This window comes from Nycticebus coucang, chromosome 8, assembly GCF_027406575.1.
Source record: "Nycticebus coucang isolate mNycCou1 chromosome 8, mNycCou1.pri, whole genome shotgun sequence".
In the NCBI taxonomy this organism is placed as follows: Eukaryota; Metazoa; Chordata; class Mammalia; order Primates; family Lorisidae; genus Nycticebus; species Nycticebus coucang.
In genome coordinates this window covers 90,387,425-90,405,875 of record NC_069787.1, presented here as the reverse complement: position 1 = coordinate 90,405,875, position 18,451 = coordinate 90,387,425, and the positions used below count along the sequence as shown (strand labels likewise).

Genomic DNA, 18,451 nt, shown 5'->3' with positions numbered 1-18,451 from the left:
CAACTCTATGAGGGGGGGACTTGGCACTTTGATGCTTTTATCACCCGGCTTCTGGACCAGAAGGTGCTGAGTAGACTAGCCAAGGTGGGGGGCGGGCAATTTTATTTTCCAACCATCTGTGCATACAACATATGAAAACACAACAAAGTCACCATATGGAGCTAAGCTTTAAATATGTCATCAGACATTCTATGAGTTTAAGAAGAACCCGATTGGCAATGCAGCCTTTTCTGATTACTGAAAAAGAATTTATCTCTGGCTTTAAATGGCTCCTGCTCAAACATCTAAATTGCAGGACTCCCTCATTATTGCTGCTATTAATTAGGTTAAACTTGAAAACTGCACTATCACCTTTAAAGGGTTTTCTCAGTGATCACCTCACATAAATCCCACAAAAATCTGTGAGGTAGGCAGGTCAAGTATCACCATTGCTTGGATGACTGATTCCTGACTGATGTCACAGCTAAACCACGTGGCACTCCACTCACACAGTCCACATCCGACCTATGTGTGTGTCTAGGGTCTGGTCGGCTGCTACCTCCTCATTTCAATGTCATCTGTTTTAAACCTAAAGAATCAAGTCATTTGGCTCCAGGGAGCAACCATTCCCAGTCATCTAAGAGCCAGACCTAGAAAAGCACTTGACCCAGAACTATCTGGAATTCAAAATGCAGATTCCTAAAGCCTCACTCAGGACTGAATCATAATCTGCCTTTTTAGCAAACTCCTCAGAGGATCGTCCCACATCCTCATGTTTAAGACTCACTGCCATATAGAGAAAAGCTTACAAAGCATAAATAGTTGGATGCCAAATTTGATGACGAATGTCACAAATCCTCAGACTCAAATTGAGAAGTATGATCTTTCAATTTTTATTTTCACATCAGTGATAATCTTAAGAGATCACTCAGGCATATTCTGGGTCATTCAGATCACCTTACGTGACAGTCATGAGACCTGTTCATAAACATTTTGATTCTCCTCGGCATCCTTGCACGCGTTAGGAGTACACTTCTTTCCCCTCTCGGAGGTTGGCTGTGGCCACGTCAATATGATGTGAGTCGGGGGAAGACTTAGGAGCCGGTGGGGATTCACCACACCTCCTTCCTCTAGCCACGGAAACCTGGGAGGCACCCACCAAGGTAAGAACCACCATTGAACACAGCCCTCCTGCTGGACGTGCAGCAAAAGCAAGAAGTAAGCTTTTGTTGCTTTAAGCCACTGAGATTCAGCGACTATTACTGAAGCACAACCTAATTCTTCTGACTAATAAACCTTATCACCAAGAACTATACCACAAGGATTGGGCAATTGAGGTTGCCTTTGGGTTCATAATCACAAAGGTTTAGATTGTGAGAGAAAAAAGAAAATGCAATCCAGAGGAGAATCTGAGGTCATATGAACAAACTCCTTCATATATAACTTTTTTAAATGACATAGAAAGAAACAGAAGATCTGAATAGCCACTAAAGAAACAGAATTTTTTTTTTTTTTATCATCCTCGGTAGAGTGCCACGGCGTCACAGCTCACAGCGACCTCCAACTCCTGGGCTTAGGTGATTCTCTTGCCTCAGCCTCCTGAGTAGTTGGGACTACAGAAGCCTGCCACAACACCCAGCTATTTCTTTGTTGCAGTTTGGCCGGGGCTGGGTTTGAACCTGCCACCCTTGGTATATGGAGCCGGCGCCCTACTCACTGAGCCACAGGCATCACCCAAGAAACAGAATTGTAATTTTAAACTTTCCACAAAGAATATTCTAGATCCAGATAACATCACTGATGAATGAGATCAAACATTTAAGGAAGAAATAATAACAATAATGTATAGAACTTTCAGAAAATAAGAAGAAAAGAATAATTCCTGGATTGTTTTATGAAGCCAACATAACCCTGATGCCAAAACCAGATAAAGACATTACAAGGAAATTATAGATCAATATCCTTCATGCACAGGACATTAACAAATTGAATTCAGCAATATATACATTAAAGGAAAAAAATCATAACCAAATGGAATTTGTCTCAGTAATGCAAGGTGATATGAAAAAAAATCAATCACCATGATACAATACATTAACAGGTCAAAGGATAAAAATTGTATTATCTCAATAGATGCACAAAAGACCTGTGACAAAAATCAACACTTATTCATGATAAAAATTCTCATGAAACTAGGAATAAAGGGAACCTGTGGCCTTGGGGCCACAGTACAGCCTTTTGAGAAAATTCTGGACAATGGGGTCTCCTGCCAAGAGAGCAGAGTGTTTTAAGAGGGAGAAAATGGTCCACCGCTGAGGTTGAGAAAGAAGCGAGCGGAAACACACACCCATGGAAGTCACCAGCGCCCTGAGAGCAGACCCACCCGTCACTCCACTCTTTACTTTCCCTAACAGTGTTCCTAGGGCACCTGCCTTACCACTGCTTCACATATCTCCATCCTAGAACAAAGCAAACCAACAAATTAACAAGTTATAGAAAAAGGCAAAGTTTACTGAATAGGCCTGCTGCCTGATTTTCAACCTATGGGGCTTCCACAGTTCTATTTAATACAGAAGAAAGAGTTTAGAACAAAGCCAGTGCTCAGTGACCTATTTACTGACTGCATTAATCAATTCTTGTGCCAGACCCTGTTTAACAGTCCTTCCCTGCATAGGGTAGGGATCACTGAACTCAAACTCAGTCCAATCCCACTCAACCTCCAGGACATTGGGCAGAAGGATTTTAACATGACAAGGAAGCTCAACAGGCTTTCTTTCACATTGTTGAGAAGAAAACTCAGGTATCTGTTTCTCTTTTGCCACATCACTTAAAAATGTCCTGACAAATTTCCACCAAATTTGGTGGCTCTGTCTGAGATGCTCTGACTTAAATATGAACTCTGAAATTAACAAGAAATTGATTTCAGGAGAACCTAAAGGACACTTCAAAAAGATGGCTTGCCATCTTAAACAGAGCAACCGAAACTGAGGAACAAAAAGACATGAAAGCACCTGTTGATTACACAGATTAAAATGCCATAAACCAAATAATAAAGAGAGGTTTCACACACGTGGTGCAAATTATTCATAGGATAGATAATACCAGTTGCAGGCCATGAAAGGTAGTCAAGCTGCTTCTTGGAGGATAGCTCTAAACAGTATGCTCTAGGCAGAGGAGAGCAGGGATTCAATGATTAAATGCTGGTGAATTGCTTATTATAGCTATCAATTTTTGTGGAATTATTATGTGCCAAACATTTGCATAACCCCATGAGGGAGAAATTATTGTTATCCACATGTTAAAGATAAGAAAAGTGGGATTCAGAAACATTAAATGACGCTGCAGGGTCGACCAACTAGAGAGAGGGAGGTTCAATCTAGGTAGTCCAATTCCTGGGCCCACCCTGATCTTGAACTTCTGTTATGGTAGGAGGAGGACTCCCCCTTGTCTTTCAGGCCTGAGCTATATGCAAGGGTCCCAGTTCCTCTGGGCCTAGGACTCTGCCTTCGCTTCCTCTGTAACATCTCATCCCATCTAAGGGAATTAGAATCCCACCTACACCATCCTCAACCACTTATCTGCTCACAGGCTTTCCTGCACCCTATCCTAAATGTACAGTTTTGCTGTAAAAGCTTAATCTTCAGCACTTGCCTACGCTAAGTATCAAGAATAAGTTGCATAAGTAAAAATACAACACAAATCTAGTCGAAGAATCACAGATAAAGAATTATACTTTAGGCCAAGAGCTAATTCATTCTGTCCTACCTCTTTCTAATAAACACAGCAGAAATAATGGAAAACAATGTCAGAGGAAACTAACGTCTGACAAACTTCAGGAAGACAAATATCCTTACCCATAGTAAAGCAGAACACAAATCTCTGAATTTAGTACTATAAGGTTATTAACTCTTCAAGTACAAAGAGGCATTACAATCCGATTCCCTTTTAGGAATACTTCTTGTTGCCAATGTCAGCTCAACATAAATTTTCCAACCAATTATGACCAACAGATGCACTTACCCTTCTAAATGAAAATCTTTATGAAAAACTGAGAGGTGACAGATATCATTTGCATACGGCCTGTCTGGTCAATAACAGTAATTGCCAGTGGGGTGTCAGTAAACACTTAACAATTGGCTGTCTGGAGGAAAAGGCTGTGATTTGTAAATAGTCCCTCCATGGTGTATCTCAAGCTACTAAAGAGGCTAATAAACACAAAGTAGGGCAGAAATGTACAGGAATGGTGTGCGTAGATTTTCTCTCACTGCCTGGCATTCACTAATATTCATTGATGACATACTATGTGCTATGATGTTCTAAGTGCTTCGCAGTCATCTCCTTTAAACTTTTACAACAGACTGATGGAGCAGGTACTATTTTATTTAATTAACTAGTCAAAGGTCACACAGCTCACAAGTGTTAAGAGCCGGCGTTTGAATCCTGGCAGCTGTGTCAATCTCAGCCCTTCTTTAAGCCTGCCTGCCTCCTCAGGTTGGTAAAAAAGGTATTATGGTTGTCCCATCCCATCTTACAGATGAGTGTTGCTAAAGAGTAAAGAGCGGGCTCTGAGATAAAGAGGACCGACCCACATCAGCCAGGAAGGGGGCTCTGTCCTCCACACTCCTAGTAAATTTCATCTTGTCCTATCAGACCCTATGTAAGTTCCCTCTTGAGTGGAGCCTTTCCCAACTCCCCAGGGTTGTCACTCCCCAAGTACTTTTCTTCTTACATTTTATTTTTTCCATTATAAAATAAATACATACTCAGAGAGTGTGGAAAATATTAAAAAGAAGAAAATCTCTTATGGCTCCACCTGCCGCTCACAGCATCCATCTGTGTTGTGCTACTGGCTTCCACCCCTCATCCTCAACTTACGGGTGAGCTCCTCCTGGGAAGACTGCAGTGTCACCTATGCTCACATCCAGCTTTCGCCCCACGCCCACCCCATCTCCATCTCTACCACAACACCCAACACACAGCTGCCTCCCAGTTAATCCAGGGCTTTAGGAAACTCTTGAGCTTTTATCTTCATCTTCGAAGGGGTTCTAATCTTAACTAAAGTTGGTTTTCTTTGTCTTAAACACATATTACTACATTCTTCTCCTGAGTAGGGCAGACAAAGGCTCTTCCAGCAGGCATCTTTCCTTACCTGCATCCCCTTCATCACCTGGAACCGTGCAATGGTGTCGCTGATGGTGTAGACACGCACGTGGCCCATATGCAGCTTCCCAGAAGGATAAGGGAACATGGAAAGCACATAAAACTTGGGCTTTGATTTCTAGGAAAGAATGACGATGAGTATTTATTAAGTGTTTTCTGGGAACTCCACAGGCACATATAATATTTTAGCATTTTACTCAAGGTAATACTTTAACATTTAAAAATATCCTTTAAAAAAATACTGTTCCTATCATGTAAATTGACAAAAATGTCAAAAACCAAAATTCAAAGCCCTGGTTTAGACTAAAGAATGTCCAAAATGATGCCAAACAACCTCTAAGTGCTAATTAGTCATATACACAAGGTGTCAAGTTCGTGTGTAATTGCACATGAACTTTATGGACATCCTGTATTTTTAATTTATTTTCTCTTTAAAAGCTTCTCTTTTCGTTGTGGCGGGCGCCTGTATTCCCAGGTACTCGGGAGGCTGAAGTTGCTGTGAGCTGTGTGACGCCATGGCACTCCACCATGAGCAATAAAGTGAAAACTCTGTCTCTACAAAAAAAATAAAAATAAAAATAAAAGCTTCTCTTTTGGCAACCTGCAGAAGATTGAAACTGGACCCACACCTTTCACCATTAACTAAGATAGACTCTCACTGGATAAAAGATTTAAACTTAAGACATGAAACTATAAAAATACTTGAAGAAAGTGCAGGGAAAACTCTTGAAGGAATCGGCCTGGGTGAATATTTTATGAGGAGGACTCCCCAGGCAATTGAAGCAATATCAAAAATACACTACTGGGACCTGATCAAACTAAAAAGCTTCTGCACACCCAAGAACATAGTAAGTAAAGCAAGCAGACAGCCCTCAGAATGGGAGAAAATATTTGCAGGTTATACCTCTGATAAAGGTCTAATAACTAGAATCCACAGAGAACTCAAATGTAGCAAGAAAAGAACAAGTGATCCTATCTCAGGGTGGGCAAGGGACTTGAAGAGAAACTTCTCTAAAGAAGACAGACGCACAATCAACAAACATATGAAAAAAAGCTTATCATCCTTAACCATAAGAGAAATGCAAATCAAAACTACTTTGAGATATCACCTAACCCCAGTAAGAGTAGCCCACATAACAAAATCCCAAAACCAGACATGTTGGCATGGGTATGGAGAAAAGGGCACACTTCTACACTGCTGGTGGGAATGCACACTAATATGTTCCTTCTGGAAGGATGTTTGGAGAATACTTAGAGACCTAAAAATAGACCTGCCATTCGATCCTATAATTCCTTTACTAGGTTTATACCCAGAAGACCAAAAGTCACAATATAACAATGACATCTGTACCAGAATGTTTATTGCAGCCCAATTCATAATTGCTAAGCCCAAGTGCCTATTGACCCAGGAATGGACTAGCAAATTGTGGTACATGTATACCATGGAATATCATCATGCAGCCTTAAAGAAAGATGGAGACTTTACCTCTTTCATGTTTACATGGATGGAGCTGGAACATATTCTTCTTAGCAAAGTATCTCAGGAATGGAAGAAAAAGTATCCAATGTACTCAGCCCTACTATGAACCTAAACTATAGCTTTCACATGAAGGCTATAACCCAACTACAGCACAAGAATATGGGGAAAGGGCCAAGGAAGGGGAAGGGAGGGGGGAGGTTAAGGTGGAGGGAGGGTAATCAGTGAGGCCACACCCACGGTGCATCTTAGAATGGGTACAGGTGAAACTTACTAAAGGCAGAATACAAATGCCTACATACAATAACTAAGAAAATGCCATGAAGGCTACGTTGAACAGTTTGATGAGAATATTTCAGATTGTATATGAAACCAGCACATTATACCCCTTGATTGCACTAATGTACACAGCTATGATTTAACAATAAAAAAAAAAATGTAGTAATGCCTCTATTTTCTTGCACTATTTATTTATTTTTTGGTCTGTCAGAATAATCAAAGATTTGTCAATTTCCCTGATCTTTTCAAAAAATAAACTTTTGGTTTCACTGATTCTCTAAAAAAAAAAAAAGCTTCTCTTTTAAGATAGCATCTATCTAGGTCTTAAAGAATTAAAGAACTATCTGTTTTTCTAAATGAAGCTCTAAGTCTAACACATATATTCATGTAATTCAAGGAAACGGTAGTTGAGTCACATAGATGTGACATCTCTAAAATTGGAGCCTCTTCTTAAATTCCCTTAAATTCCCTATCACTATGTTGAGACTTAGATTCAGCAGTAAGAGCAAGATCATGAGGTACCAGTTTGGGTCCTGAGTTTCCCCACTGTGTGAGCTGCTATTTCAACAGAAAAAGTTGAAATGGGAAGGTAATGAGGAGACCTTAACCAAAAAAGACAGAAGGTTATTGTTTTCCATGGGTAGCAAATAGGCAGCCTCAGACCAGGGTTTGTAACTCTCCAGCTTCCCAAGAAGCAGCTTCATCTTGAGAAACACAGAAAACCATGCACAGAATGAACACTGAGCAGTAAGGCCTGAATGGGTTGCTGACTTTGGCATTGTAGGTCTTCCACTGGTAAAATGGTGAATGTCATCATGAGTTTGTGCACATGAAGCCTCCAAAAAGGGGTAGTCATTGAATCAACTCCTTATTGGGGGCACCTATTGTTCAAGAGCAAGGACTGTTTTAACCTCCTCCTTTGCACACACAGCCCCACCCAAGCAGGGGTTTAACAGATGTTGGATAAATGCTTGTTGGCCTTTGTGCTCAGAGCCTGATGACTGGCCCCTGTAAAGTACTTTTTAGCAAAAGGCATTTACCCCAGCAAACTGTCCAGGGAAAGAAGGATTCTCCCAACCCCACGCCACGGGAGAGGGGGCTCTGATTAAAGGGAGGACAATAGGTAACTACTTCTGCTATCATCACTGTTTTATTTACTTATCACCGCCCTCTGTGTTTCTCTTTCTGGCCTTACTCCTTTCCTGGAGATTTACTAGACTTCTTTAAGAATTTGCTTCCCCTAAAGTAATGAAAACAAATACAAAACAGAATGTTCATAACCTTTCATTTGTGTACATGTATAGGAGGAGGGTGGATTTTTATATTTTTTGCTGAGTATCTGCATGACTGGTAACAGAAGAAACCAGAAAAAAGAAAGAAACCAGAAATCAGATTCTTGCCAAGAAGTCCATCTTCCTTCCTTCAGCACAGAAGTTAAACAAACCCTTTAATATTGGCAAGAAAAAAAAAAATTCAACTAGAGTAGAACTTTTCTCTGTGCTGACCATCTAGAAATTACCAAGGAGTATTATGGAAAGCTACCTGAAAGAAAAGAAGGAAAAGGAGAGTGGATAAGGGATCCGGATCATATACAAACAGAAAATCATATGTGACTGTGAAAATGACAACTACATTTATTTATGTAAACAGGATGGAAAGCCACACATAGGTCATACACCTCAACCGGAAATTGTAGATTTATAACTCTTAGGAAAACCTCAGCAGTGTGAAGGAGAACCTGAGATTCAGGGGTCCTGGGGACTCAGGAGTTCTTAACTGTCATTAAGAAGGTGAGTGACAGATAATCTCAGCTTGTGAACAAGCCCCTCAAAGAAGGTGCAAGACCTCATTCGTTTACTTAGTCCATAATTGGAAATGAGAAACCATCCACTCTACTCCAACTTTTATTCCTTCCAATGGCTTAGGCCTGTGGCCTTTTCTTTGGAAATTTTTAGAAATATGAGAAAAAAGCTGTTAGAATTCTTTGGGAGCCAGTAAAAAAAAAAAAAGAAAGAAAGAAAAGAAAATCCTTGATATAAGCTATTTCTAGTTTTTCATTTTAAAGCTTTCACATAAAACTATTTTTATTATAATCATCTTTTTTTGTTATACTAATATGCTTATTTTGCTATTTTTATTTAACAATCCTGTCCCAAACATTTTCCACATACAGTTTGCTAGTATCTCCTATTTGTATATTTGCTCCATAAAGATTAAAAATTAATAGCAAAATCAAATGATTCATTATACATTAGCAAAGCCAAGCTTCAAATCTGAGTTAATCAAGAATACACAGAAAAGTATTATCAGCAAAAGTCTTTAATATTCATGAATATTTTTGTTTATTCCAGAAAAGGTATTCAGGTTATTGCCTATCCCTACATTTTGCTTTTTTGTGTGAATTAAGTCATTTTTCTCTGTGACAATGAAATGACTTATACCATCTGGGGCAGAAGGAAGAAATTATGGGCATCTATATTATAATTGAGCAGGATTCTGACTGAAAGGGACATTTTCATAATAATATAAAAGCATAAGAATTTAAGCCTTAAAAAATATCAAGATTGTTAAGCTATGGGGAAAAAATGGCTTTTATAAGTGGGTCTATTATCTTTGTCAGCTTCTGTCTTTAGAAGAAAGATGACTTCTGGCTCTTCACCATTCACCCTCCGAGGCTGAGCCCAAAGGATGACAGGGTAAAAGCCGCACGTCAGCAGGAGTCCGGAGGCCTAGTTCTGGTGCTAGCTCTGCCCCTAGCTGTGAGGTCTTGGGCAAATTCCTTTGCCTTTCAGGATTTAATTGCTATCTGAGAAATCAAAGGTGAGACAAAAGAAGGTTTCAGGTAGAAGCAGGAGCTCCGGAATCAAAGGTGTCTGGCTTCAAATCTTGTCTCCACCACATGCTAATTGTGCATCTTGGCAAATTACCAAACCTCTGTCTGAGCCTCAGTTTTCTTACCTTCACAATGAGGATAATAACACCTACCCTCAGGATTGTTTCAGGATTAAATGAGATAATGAGCAGAATGATGGTGCCTGGCACATAATAAAATATTCATTAAGTGGAAATTTTTTTTTAAATGATGACTATGGGAATGATGGCAAGACATTCAACTTGGAAAAAGTCATTTGGGTAGTTTCAAATGTATCTAACATCAGAGTGAGGTTGATTATAAATGCTTCAGAAATCCACCAGCAGACAGTCATAGTTTCAGTTCCTGATAATGACACATCATGTTTTGATCTTTTGTATTTTTTATTTATGTAACACTTCAGTTTGTAAAATGTGTTCAGCCACATTTTCTCATTTGATTTTCAAAACAATCCTATGAGATCAACAATGCAAGGAGCCTGAGAATTCTGCAGGTTAAATGAAGTGATCTGGATCATGCCTGTTTCTGGGGCGGAGCTGTGTTAAGAGTGCTGCCTCTCCACCCTGACAGAGCGCCACCAGGGAGCCACACACAACGGCCCTGTGCTATTTCCCCAATTATCAAGACACAGTTTATTTTGATTCATTTAATGTTTGAAAAAAAACTGAATAAAGAAGAACGAAATATCACAAAATCAATATGCTAGAATTTCAAAATGTTTGGAAGTCACTAAATTATAATCTATTCTAAACCAAAAGAAAAAAAAGCTAATTTTATTCTCCTCACTCAGAACTAAACTGCTCCCTAGAGTTTATTTCCAAAATACAGTTAGATACCTTGGTCTGGTCATGTTATACAACAGCTTTTCACTTCCTAATGAGGCAAAAGTCAAGCTTTCATTATAAAACTATGTGTCATATTCACACCTTCCTTTTTATCATTTCATTTTACTTGTCACATACTACTTCTCTCTCAATACCAGATTATCCTTCTAGCTAAGGCCCAAAACCATCACTCAGTTTAACACAAGTAACTCCCTCCCCTTGCCCATTTTTCACATGGCCAATCTCATGAAAAGGACAAGTGTGATGACTGAGAATCGGGAGATGGGGAAAGGCAAGTCCAGCGAGGTGCAGTCTTGTGCAGCTATACCTCCTCAACCCTTGCCTTGGGCCTAATCTCTTTCATTAAAGGCTGTATTATTTGACTGTAACTATTACAAAGGTATGGTCAGAATTTAAGAGAAAAACTCTAATTTTTGCTCTGATCAGATCAAACATTCCATGTGACAGATCCCATCTCTCATCTGTCATTCTGACCAATATCAAAAGCAAAGGGTTAACACGTGCAAGACTAATCCCCAACAGGCTGGCCTCTCAGAAAAGGAGCAGAGCGCACTCCATGGTAACTGGCTACATCCAAAGATTTAACACAATTAATTCAGATAAAGTGGTGAGCTTGTGCATCTGGATCAGAGGCCAAGAGCCAGACAGCTGCTACTGCAAGGCAGGACTCCAACCCCAGATCACACAGGGAGAAGGACTGGTATCCTCCAAACCATGATGCTGAGGTGGCAGGACAAAGTTGGAAGCCAAGGTCATGCCAAGGGACAAGGTAAATACTTCTTAGAATGGGCAGTCAGTGAGGGACCAGGTTCGTCTCCAGGCATCTCACATCTAACACTTCCAGATCCCTGTCTGCTGTCCCCTATGCAATGGACCATGGAGGACCTAACAGCTGCCAGCGTTCCTGTCTTGGTAAGCTTCCCCTGGTAAATGTTGCTCCAGAAAGTCTGGTGTGGTACTGCCTGCCATGAACTTTGTATGCAAAATATATTACCATATACATATCCACCACAAGAGAAACTCTTCTAAGCACTATCCTTGTATCATCTCAGTTATCCCTTGCTGTCCGTTCACCCCTCACAATAGTGCAACTATTATTATCACCCTCCATTTTATTTTATTTTATTTTTGGTAGAGTGCCATGGCATCACAGCTCACAGAAACCTCAAACTCTTGGGCTTAAGCGATTCCCTTGCCTCAGCCTCTCAAGTAACTGGGACTACAGGCGCCCACCACAACGCCTGGCTATTTTTTTGTTGCAGTTGTCACTGTTGTTTAGCTGGCATGGGCCGGGTTCGAACCCGCCAGCCTTGGTGTATGTGGCCAGTGCAGTAACTACTGTGCTACAAGTGCTGAGCCTCACCCTCCATTTTAGATACGAAAAATGAAGCACAGGGCCAATAATTAGGTTCAAGGTCACATACTTGATAACTTATTTGAATTGGGCAGTTTGACCCCAGAGTCCAAGCCCTTAGCACTCTTCTCTGCCCTCCCAGAATCTCTCAGGATACTCACATCAGCTTCTGAAATTTTGGAGGCCTGTTCTTTTATTCGCTGATGCCACCACATCTCAACATCCTTTCTAGTCTGCAACGTATACTCTTTCGTCCACTTTCCTGTGGCACTGTAAATACTTCTGGTACATCCTGGAATTACTTTCCTTTCCCACTTGATGACATCTGACCCACTATTTAGCTGTCTTTTCAGAAGAGAGGCATAAAGACCCAATCTCTGCCAAGTAGAAGCCATTCTTCAGAAAGTGAGAAGGGTCTGAAAGAGAGCAGAAAGCACACTTAGGAGCTGCCTTAAACCCTCTCCCAAGCTTACCTTTGCATTCAGCACAGCCCCGGGTTCCCTACCCACTCACCTGCTTTCTCTTATTCTTTTGATGATTTTTTTTCTCTGAAAAGAATACTTTAGAAGTTCAATTGAGCTAAACGCAAACTTTTTTTTTTTTGAGACAGAGTCTCACTATGTTGCCCTCAGTAGAGTGCCGTAGCATCACAGCTCACAGCAACCTCCAACTCTTGGGCTTAAGTGATTCTCTTGCCTCAGCCTCCCAAGTAGCTGGAACTACAGGCATCTGCTACAATGCCCAGCTAAACACAAACTCTTCAACGGAAAATATAGAGGTGGTCAGTGCCTCCCAACAGGAAAGATACAAAAACCCTCTAAGAACAAAGGGAGACCACCAGCTGGGCCAGCTCCTGAGCAACTTCACCAGCAACAGGTAAGACAGTGAAGTCCCCCTCCTTTCCCTGTAGGCCAGCCTAGGGTCTCTCCAGCAGGCTTCAACTCCCACCTCTCCAGAAGTCAGAAGAGTTCCAAGCACATCTTTGCTTGGCCTCAGGCTCAAAAATTGGAAGGGGTCTAAACACAGGTCTCCCAGAGGACCAGAGACCGCGCATTCTCATACATATTAGGAGTGAAATATACCTTGTGATCTGAGCCGGAAAATAACCGTTATGTAGAAGACTGTTTATTCATTCAGTTCCTCATTTATTTACCAGATATTTATTAAGTGCTGCTAGTCCACACACTGTTCTAGGCACAGGGAATACAGTAGTGAACAAAAACAAAGCCCCTTCTTGCATGGCACATACTAGCAGGGAAACAGCTAAGAAACAAATAAATATGACCTCACTGAAGAAGTTTCATGTTTTTTCGCTGTTTAAAAGATTAAGGTGAGCTTTCATCAAATACTTAAGATTTATGAATAAATCCCCTAAACTTTCTGCCTTCTTGCATAATAGCATTTGAGAAGTGCTACAATGAAAACAGATCTTCTTTTAAATTTTTTTGTTGTTAAATCATAGCTGTGTACCTTAGTGCAATAGCCTGTAACCATTCTAAGATGCACCATAGATGTGGCCCCACCCATTACCCTCCCTCCACCAAAACCTCCCCCCTCCCTTCCCCTTCCTTGGCCCTTTAACAGATCTTTTAAAAACAAGAGAAATAAAGAAACCTGGCACTCTAAACTGGTGGTAATTCTTTGATTCTCTCAAAATTCTTTCTGTATCTATCAAGGTAAGGTATCAGTCTGTTCCAAAGCAGTACTGGATCACAAATGTTACTGGGAAGAATAACAGAGGCTTATGTAAGTGGGTTTGACTCACATAAAATGTCATCATAGAGTTAGTATCTTACAAGTTGGTCTGCCGAAGTTGTTGACATACCAAGTCCCACTCTATTAAATACCTCTTGTTTTTTTTTCCTCACTGCATATCAAAATCCTGGGCTCTAGTGATCCTCCCGTCTTAGTCTCCCTAGTAGCTGGGGCTACAAGGTGCAAGCTACTGCCCCTGGGTAATTTTTCTATTTTTTGTAGAGACAAGGCCTCACTCTTGCTCAGGCTGGTCTCAAACTCAAGGATTGCTTGAGGATTGCTCAAGCAATCCTCCTACCTTGGCCTCTGAGAGTGGTAGAATTACAAGTGTGAGCCACCATACCTGGCCTAAACACCTCTTGCTTTTTTAGGGGTGGAATCTAAAAAAAAACAAAAAAACTCCCTATTAGTTAGGCTTGGCTATTTTAAAGCTTAGATGTGACTACAGGTATCAAGGTGAACTGTTAGCAATTCAGTTAAATATTGCTGGTTATAATTGGTTAAATATTAGCAATTCCATCTGACCTGCACAATACACATATACTTTGTACACGTAAGGCAATTACATGTATTTTTAGGGTTTAGATTTCTATATAATTAGAACTTTCTATAGGAATCATTGATTTCATGGTTCTCTTGGCAAGTCAGCATTTTCATACCTCTGCAAGCCAAAGAATGCCTATTTAGCAGAGGGTGTACAGAGAGATGCCTGATATTTCTCTCCTAGACAGCATTCCCTAAGAATACATAAGGAGAGTGCTCTGGGCTATCCTCTCAAATACACATAGAAACAATGAGAAACAATATAATCATAAAATATACATTGATCTGAATCTCAATTTCACAAGTTTTGGGTCTCAAAGTTGGTTAGCCATTGTGATGAATGAAACATCAAAGAATGCAGACAGCTCTCCAATAAACAGAATGAAGATTGGTCATTCATTCACTTGAAATTCTAACCTAGTCTCTATAACTTACTTAAACATGTGTATTATACACCGAATCATAAACAAGACACAATAATACTCCCTGTCTATAAAACAAGAACAAGCTTTCTAAAAATGTTTACATAATACCTGGCTTATTAATAACCTCTCCTTTTCATAAATAAACCAACAGACTAAAGAATCTTGATCATATTGATGTACACAGCTATGATTTAATAAAAAAAAAAAAAAGAATCTTGAAACAGATGCGGGTATTTCTTTTCTTTTTTTGAGACAGAGTCTCACTCTGCTACCCTGGGTAGAGTGCTATGGCATAACAGCTCACAGCAACCTCAAACTCTTAGGCTCCAGTGATCCTTTTGCTTCAGCCTCCCCAGTAACTGGAACTATAGGCACCTGCCACAATGCCCAGCTATTTTTAGTAGAGACAGGATCTTTCTCTTGTTCAGCTTGGTCTGGAACTCGTGAGCTCAAGTGATCCACCCACCTCAGCCTCCTAGAGTGCTAGGATTATAGGGATGAGCCACCACTGTGCCTGGTCAGATATGGGTATTTAAAAGAATTTAAAGTTGATTTAAGGCTAGGTTCAGTGGCCCAAGCCTATAATCCTAGCACTTGAGGTCAAAGCCAAAAGATAGCCTGCATCCAGCCAAAGAAAAAGCAAGAAAAATTAGCCTCCTACCTGCAGTCCCAGCTACTCAGGAGGCTGAGGCAGGAGGATGCCTTAAGCCCAGGAGTTTGAGGTTGCAGTGAGCTACGATAACACCATTGTACTGTAGTTGGGGTGATAGAATGAGACCGTCTCAAAAAATAAATAAAGTTCATTAAAAAATAAAAAGCAGGGCAGTGCCTGTGGCTCAAAGGAGTAGGGTGCCAGCCCCATATGCCGGAGGTGGCGGGTTCAAACCCAGCCCAGGCCAGACACTGCAAAAAAAAAAGCACAAATAGGTTAGAAAACAATAGATTATTCCATGAATGGGAGAAAAATTAAAATTAGAGTCTGACCTCAAACCACAAACCTGAGTAAGTCCCACATAGATTATAGGACACTTTTAAAAATGCTATAAAACAAGCTGAAACCACAAGTGAGTATTTAATAAACCTTTACAAGGTATAGGATGTTATGACCTGAGCATAAAAACAATGAAATAATTCATGAAGAAAATACTGATAAATCTGACTTTAAAAAATAAAAAATAATCTGTACACCAGAAACATAAAGAACAAAATTAGAAAGCAAATAGTTGAGAGAAAAGGTTTATGAAAATTGCAATGACAAAAGATTATTTTACTCTTAGGTTCATGTATAACAAGAGAAACACCAAAAACTAATTTTAAAAATGGGCAAAGGAAAATAGGAGACTTACAAATAGGCAATATGAAAACGATCAACTTTATAACTAATCAAGTAAATACAAATTAAAACAACAATGAAATAGTTTACATATCCAATTGGCAAAATTTGTTTAAATTAAAAGAAATATGCATTTTTAAACTGCTGGTGGAAAGGTAAATTGATTCCACCTCTCTGGGGAGTAATCTGGTAAAGTGTGTGGCTCACACCTGTAATCCTAGCACCCTGGGAGGCTGAGGAAGGTGGATCACCTGAGCTCAGGAGGTTCAAGACCAGACTGAGCAAGAGTGAGGCCCCCATCTCTACTAAATAGAAAAACTAACCAGGCATCACGATGGCACCTGTAGTCCAAGCTACTCAGGAGGCTGAAGAGGCTCTCTTGAGCCCAAGAGTTTGAGATTGCTATGAGCTGTGATGCTACAGCACTCTACCCAGGGTGACAGAATAAAACCGTTTCAAAAAAAAATTTTTTTTTAAGAAAAGTTCACACCCTTTGGGTTAGGGTCCCCAAGATCAATCTGAGATTCTGATTCACTAGGACTTAAAGAAATCAACATATGGTTTGTACTCATAGCTATGATTCATTACAGAGCCCCCTTCCTTTACTCCCCAGGCCCTGTTCTTGGCCACTCAAGTACTCCTCCACCAAAGCCTCGATGGGTACTGCCTCTTTCAACAGCAAGGAACACACATTTTTTAGAGCGTTTTGTGGATACAATCAATGTGAAAGGTGTGGCTTGTGTCTTATATTTATTATCAACTTGGTCCATTCCTTCCTTAGATCTAGCTCATCCAGTTCCTTCCCTATATGCTTGGAATCTTGTCTTTTCTACCACATCATTCCAACACATCATTCTCCACTACTCCACCTACTTTAGAATCAGTCCTGACCCCAACCTCTCTTGGGGCTTGTGGTTAAGGTTTTTGAGAATAGGAGGGGCCTGAGAACTGGACCCAAATTGATGATCCTATTATACGGACAAAGAAACTCGGGAGAAGAGTAGTACATAAAGAAACAGGACACATGGGAGAAGCACATGAGGGAATTTTTGTACACCCCCCCCAAAAAAGTGCAAAGAATGTACCTGAGAAAATTAATCTTAAAGAAATCAAGTTTTGCAACAAAAAATAGCTATCTTGGGTATTGCAGTTATGCATTCCCTTTGTAATCTCAGTCAAATTATGTCCCGTCTGAAACATCATCTTCTCTGTAAGATAAGGAAATAGAACCAGATAGTTTCTGAGGACCTTCCAGCCCTATCATGTTGGGACAATGTACCCTTGGAGATGTAATGGATGTCCTTCAACTGTGTCCAAAGCTCAGGGAGCGAAGACCCACGGATGAACTGGAGTAGGGGAATAGTGGAGAGATAAACTTGAATACAAAACTATGTATACTTGTGCGTTTTTCTGGTAAGGAGTCCAACACTATCAATGGGGTGAGTGGTTCAAAGAGCCTAAATATCTGGATATCAGAGACTTTCCAGTTTGGAAACTGCAAGGTTCTGGGACCACCTAATCCAGCCTGCACTTTCCCTTTCTGCCTCAGCAAGTCGAGACCTCTCGATCCGAGGGTAGAGAACATCCACCTCTCTCGTCCCGCTCAGCCCTGGCCAGGAGTTTACCTGCTCATAGGTTCTGGCCTGCAGCTCCTCCATGCCTCGTTTCCCACCTTTAGGCGAACACCGCAGGGCCTGGCACCATGGGCGCCGCCATGTTGGCAGAACAACAACTTTATTGATAGCAGTCGCCGCAGACACAGACAGGCGGGGGCGGAGTCGGCGAAGGCGGGAGAGTGCGGAGTACTTGACTCCCAGCTGCGCGCGGGGCTGGCCGAGGGCGCAGCCAGGCAAGCCTGGTTCTAACTCTCGCCCGGGGCACAGCTTTTTTTTTTTTAATTTAATTTTTATTAAATCATAACTGTATACATTTATGGGGTACAATGCGATGATTTGATATACAGTATGGAATGCTTAAACTGTTTTACATAACCATGACCTTACTTATTTTTTGTGCTAACACGTAATATACTCTTAGTTGTTTTGAAATGTACCCTTGCATTGTGCACATTAGGTGGGATCCCACCACATACCCTCCCTTCACCACCTCCTGCCCCTCCCTTCTCCCTCTTCCCCTTCTTCTTTCTGGACTACATTTGTGTGATATCCTTGTATGAATGTGTAAGTGATTATGTATTAGTTTTATAATAGTACTGAGTGCGTGGGATACTTTTGGGGGTATAGCTTTTAAGCCACAGGCTTTGCCGCGCGTATGGCGTCCTCAAAACGCTGGGCTTCAAGTTACTACCATGGTAGCAGGTGTCTGAGAGCCCCAGAATACACGAGGTATCAGGTAGTGAAGAGAGCCCTCAAGTAGCTCAGACGCTAGGGTTCGAATCCCGGAGCAGCGACATCGGCCTCCTGGGTTTG

At 40.8% G+C, this 18,451-nt stretch overlaps 1 protein-coding gene across 2 annotated transcripts in view; it reads right to left on the bottom strand.

Annotated features, from left to right (window-relative positions):
* The window catches only part of LARS2 (leucyl-tRNA synthetase 2, mitochondrial), a 155,502-nt gene extending 137,735 nt beyond the window's left edge, over positions 1–17,767 (bottom strand). Inside the window, exons 1-3 of one of the 2 annotated variants that reach the window (XM_053598588.1) lie at positions 17,648–17,767; positions 12,128–12,382; positions 5,129–5,257 (exon numbers count right to left, since the gene is read on the bottom strand). In XM_053598588.1, coding sequence (XP_053454563.1) covers positions 5,129–5,257; positions 12,128–12,361 — 363 coding nt within the window. In that variant the 5' untranslated portion in view covers positions 12,362–12,382; positions 17,648–17,767. The remainder of the gene's footprint in view (positions 1–5,128; positions 5,258–12,127; positions 12,383–17,647) is intronic. The other variant, XM_053598589.1, reaches the window with a different exon arrangement.
* Between the last annotated feature and the right edge of the window lie 684 nt (positions 17,768–18,451).